At 48.3% G+C, this 4,967-nt stretch overlaps 1 protein-coding gene across 2 annotated transcripts; it reads right to left on the reverse strand.

Moving 5' to 3' along the window:
• Positions 1-347: 347 nt before the first annotated feature.
• LOC125028254 lies at positions 348-4,289 on the reverse strand. Of its 2 annotated transcripts, none has more exons than XM_047617675.1 (2): positions 4,138-4,263; positions 348-1,739 (listed from the first exon to the last, which is right to left on the reverse strand). In XM_047617675.1, exon 2 carries the CDS (start codon positions 1,736-1,738, stop codon positions 533-535), a length of 1,206 nt encoding a protein of 401 aa, XP_047473631.1. In that variant the 5' UTR covers position 1,739; positions 4,138-4,263; the 3' UTR covers positions 348-532. The 2 variants fall into 2 exon arrangements, with proteins under 2 accessions (XP_047473631.1, XP_047473633.1); XM_047617677.1 differs by lacking the exon at positions 348-1,739 and adding an exon at positions 1,964-3,306 and having other exon boundaries at positions 4,138-4,289.
• Between the last annotated feature and the right edge of the window lie 678 nt (positions 4,290-4,967).

Genomic DNA, 4,967 nt, shown 5'->3' on the forward strand with positions numbered 1-4,967 from the left:
TCGCCCCGCTCTATCTAACTAGAGTCGTGAGCTCTTTGGATAGATGATGGCCCTCAATACATTTCCCAGCCCACAGATGACACTGAATCCCGTATCACATTCCCATTCCTTTACAAGAAATATATAGAAAAAAAGAGAAGTGTTTAGTTCAAACCTTGTATTCAAGAGGAATCCTATATATGTTGTAGAATGTAGGTTTATTTCCAGCAGGATGTCCTGGTTTCAACTGTGGTATATGTTTGAAAATTAAGGCTATCCGATTATGTCATTCTCCGGATTTGTGGTCAATGATCTTAAACTTTCATGTCCTGGAGGTGGTTTGAGTGAAAGTAAAAGCCGGGGGATGAAAAAAAAAAACTTTTATTTCTTAGTGTATACTTAAAACAAATGCGAAATGTTTGATAAATTGAGGAAACTTAACCCATAATATGATTATTCATTCCTGTCTCTGACCATCTGAATATTTTTTTTAGTGTTCCTTAGAATACAAAATAATTTATTATTTCCTCTAGTGTCTCATGCAAACTCTGCATTAACGGCCAAGTGCATTGAAGGCAACAGCAGGTTCAGGATAATTGTAGCCGGAGTTGCAGTTGGGCTGCTGAGTGTAGGTGGCCGTCACGGTGTTGTATTGCTTGTTGTATACCGTGGAAGTTACGTAGTTGGTGTTGTAGACTGTTCGGGTCACGTACTGGACGCGGGTTTGGCCAGGGAGCTGCTGGGTGTTGACAACTGTCTGGGTAACAGTAACGTACTCGGTGTGAGCGGGAAGGTTTACGATGGAAGGAACAACCTGTTGACTATAGATGGTTGAGGGGACTACCTGAGTAGAAACATGGGTTTTCACCACCTGCTGGGGAACTGTGACGGTCCTTGTGACGTACTGTCTCACTTGTTCCGTACGCACGACAGTTGAATATTGCGTCTGCACCTGAGTGCGAGTCACGTACTGCGTCTGAGTGTTGGTGAGAACCACCTGTGAGTAGATGGTAGTGGTGACGGGGACCACTTGTGTAGAGGTGATGTATCGTGTCTGTCCAGGCTGCGTGATAGTCTGAACGGCATAGTTGGTGCTAACGGCGACACTTGTCTTTACAACGTCCTGTCCCGGAATAACTACAGTAGAATAAACGGTACTGTACTGAGTGCTGGGGACAGTTCTGGTCCTACCTGGCGCCTGCTGTGTCCTGGTAACCGTCTGTGTCTGGTAGACAGTACTGACTACCTGCTGGGGCATTACGACTGTAGATACGACATTTCTAGTGATCGTCGAGGGTACCGATTGAACGACAGTCGTGTATTGAGTCTGATATTGCACCTGCGTCCTTACGACTTCTTGGGTGCGAGCCACGTAACTAGTCTGCGCCGGGAGAGTGACGACCTGCGTGCGTACTTGTTCTTGAGTGCGAGTGACAGTCACCGTCTGATAGATCACGGAAGGAACATACTGAGTGCTGACAATCTCAGAATAGATAGTGGTATAGACCTGTTGTGCGCGGACAGACGTCTGAGTAGCATACTGAATTTGGTTGTTGTAGACAATAGAGGGGACGACAACAGTGGAATACTGGACTTGAGTGCTGTAAATCGTAGAAGGTTGACAGCCGTAGTCCATCGGAACTCCATACAGGCCAGACGGTTGAAGATCGATGCCGTTGCCAAGCAGGTCACGCTGTGGCCTTTCTAGCGAGATTCCGTGAGCGAACCCCACCAGCAAGAGCAATGCCAGCGCCAACATCCTGAAAACAGAGTATGATATCTTTATATCAGTGTCTGTAATGAAGTGTAATCATGTATTGATAATCAAGCGAAAACGATTTGATTTCGAAATAATTTGTACTGAGGATTTACTTGGACAGAAACTAGGCATCCTAAAGGGAGATAAAATAACTAACAATCATACTTACTTAGAAGAAAAGTGTCAGAAAATCAGTCTGCTTAAAGGTTTAGTGAAATAAACAACAGTATTATTATAATTTAATGAGAAAACGTACACGATAAAACGGGTAAACAATTACCACTAATTTTCTTTTTACTTTGTAAGTTCATGGCTAACATTTGAGATGGTAAAAGAGGAAATGCTGTATAAATCAGGATCTACAGTAAAATTTAAAAGAGGAAAGTTATCCAATTACGAATGGAACAGCCGGCGCGTTATAGTTATATCCGGACCCTCCACACGTTCCTGTAACTGTCCTTGTAACAGTGACTTGCTGAACCTGGTTAACTGTCTGATAGACGACCTGCTGCTGTTGCTGGGTCTGCACGACCTGACTGGTGACCACGCGGTCCGGACCGGGCACCTGGACCACAGAGGTCCGCACTTCCTGGCGGCTTTGTACCACGGGGGCCGGTGTGACGTACTGGGTCCTGACCACGGTCTGCACCTGTGTGAAGGGCTGAACACGGGTCTCATAGCGGGTGGTGTATATGGTGGTGGGAACCACCTGGGTGCTGACCACCTCCTGGGGCACCACCTGGGTTTGGACGCGAGTCTGGGTAACCACGTTGGTCCTCGTCACCACCTGTTCGCGAGTGGCGACGGCATTCTCGTAACGCGTGTTGACAGATGTGAAAGGAATGACCTGTTGTCTCTGGACAACGCTGGTCCTTACGACGTCCTGTCCGCGAACGACTGATGTCTGTACCACCTGTTGCACACGTGTCGAAGTTACATATATAGTACTACCAGGTTGCTGGCTCCTCACGATAGAGGTCTGAACAACTGTCTGAACCCGTGTTTTAACGACGTCAGGACCAGGGATAGTTACAACCTGCGTTTGTTGCTGAACCTTAGTCTCATAGGTGACAACAGGCTGGTTGACGGTCTGCACTTGCGTGCGGGTTACCTCAACAGGTACAACTTGTGTTCGAGTTTGTGTCTGGGTGACGTAGCTGACCTGCGGCACGATGCGAGTGGAAGTAACGTACTGCGTTCGTACAACGGGTGGACTTGGAATAGTCTGGGTCTGAATTCTGTAATTGATATACGTCGTTGTCTGTTGGACTATGCTGGTTTGGTACTGAACCTGCGTCTGGACCCGCGTTCGGAAAAGGGTAGTTGGTACGACCTGCTGCCTAACTACTGTGGTCGTAACGTACTGCGTGCTCACTTGATTGACAGTCTGCACGTTGACAGACGTTTGAACACGAGTGTCATATACAACGGAGGTGACTGCAGGGCAGACTGGATTAGAGGGTGGAGGAGGCAGATATCCTCCCAGGGGTGGTTCCGGGTAATTGTATCCCTGGGGTTCGGCCGAAGCCAGAGCCAGCAGCAGCAGCGTCGCCGTCAAGCGCCACATCCTGCAAAGAGAAATTCCACAGATTAGAGCAGCGGTGATTGGAACCCCCGCGTCTCGCCAACTCATTTGGGAATAAAGTCCAATCACGCGCCCCTCTATCTGTGCAACTTCTCCATGCGGTGTGGGCTGACCCGAGAGGACTTTATCGCCCAGATGAGCCGCGAGACTTACCTGGTCACTTACCTGACGATCTACGCTATAAAATTAACTATTCCGCTAAAGCTGTTACTATACTACTCCTATGACCTACGCCTTGTCAAAACAATAAATCATATCTCAGAACTAATCAGCTATTCAGAATATGTTGGTTGGTGTCAGTTTGTGCTATTATCAGATTTCACTGTTCTTCATCACACTCACTGTTCACTTATCTCATACCCTAATCATTATAAATATTTCAACTATTAGAATTATTACTGTTAGAGAAAATATTATTGCTGATGATAATATGACAATACTAACAACACAAGGGTAAAATTAGATTTAGAGTCCTGAATAAAGAAGGGTGAAATCGTTATTGTTAAAGACTATCATCAACATAGGATATGATTTGATTCAGATTATGATAACAGCAAAATTTCTCAAACTACTGGTATCCTCAATTACACATGAACCTCACGCATGTCAGTCGTTTCACATATAGTGTACAATCGAGGTCATATTAATCCCGAAATCAGTTTCATCACCAGTCATTGCAGAGCACTAGATCACAACACGTAACAAGAAACACAAGGAACACTAAGTAACACCTTTAACCACCAGATCGCTTTACAGACACTTAATATGTTTAGGTCGTTTCGAGATCACACCGGAGTTCAGTGCACATACCCACCTTGAGCGAGATGATTTCAAAAGACCTTAAGACGAACGGGATCACACGCTGAAGGAACGAACTGGAGAGTAACTGCTGTGACCTAACGCGAGAACATTTATACCGCGGGAGGCTCCGAAGAGAAGGGAACGGCATGGAGGGGGAGGTAACAGGGTGGGGGAGGAGGAGCTGGCGAAGGCGTGAGGGGGTACGTTGGGGAGGAGGGGTGTGGGGTAAAGAGGGGTGGGGTATGAGAGGAAGGGGAGTGGGGGCATGGGTCAGAAGGAGGGAGGGAGCAGGAAGGGGAGGCGAATGTGGGGAAAGAGGGAGGGGCTGACGACGTAGGTGATAGGAAAGCTTGGAAAATGTGCTCGAGGAAGGTGGGCAGAAGGAGGAGAGGAGAGGGGGGGAAGGAGGGTAGCAAGGGGAGAGGGAAGAGAGGGGAGGGAGGGAAGGAGGGCAGCAGAGGGAGAGGGGGGAGGGCAGGAGGTCAGCAGGGAGAGAAGGGAGAAAGGGGAAAGAGGGAAGGGCAGCAGCGAGAGAGGGGAGGGAGGGCAGGAAGGCAGCGAGAGAGAGAGAAGGAAAGAAAATGGGCAGCAGCGAGAGAGTGAGAGAAGGAAGCAAGAGAGGGGAGGGAGGGCAGGAAGGCAGCGAGAGAGGGGTAGGAAGGAGGGAGGACGGCGAGAGAAGGGAGGGAGCAAAGGAGGGCAGCGAGAGAGAGGGAAGGGAAGAAGAAGGGCAGCAATGAGACAGGGGAAGGAGGGAAGGAGGGCAGCAAGGAATGAGGAGACAGGGAAGGAGGGCAGCGAGAGAGGGAGGAAGAAGAAGAGGAGGAGGAGGATGAGGAGGAG

This window comes from Penaeus chinensis, chromosome 8 (genome assembly GCF_019202785.1).
Source record: "Penaeus chinensis breed Huanghai No. 1 chromosome 8, ASM1920278v2, whole genome shotgun sequence".
In the NCBI taxonomy this organism is placed as follows: Eukaryota; Metazoa; Arthropoda; class Malacostraca; order Decapoda; family Penaeidae; genus Penaeus; species Penaeus chinensis.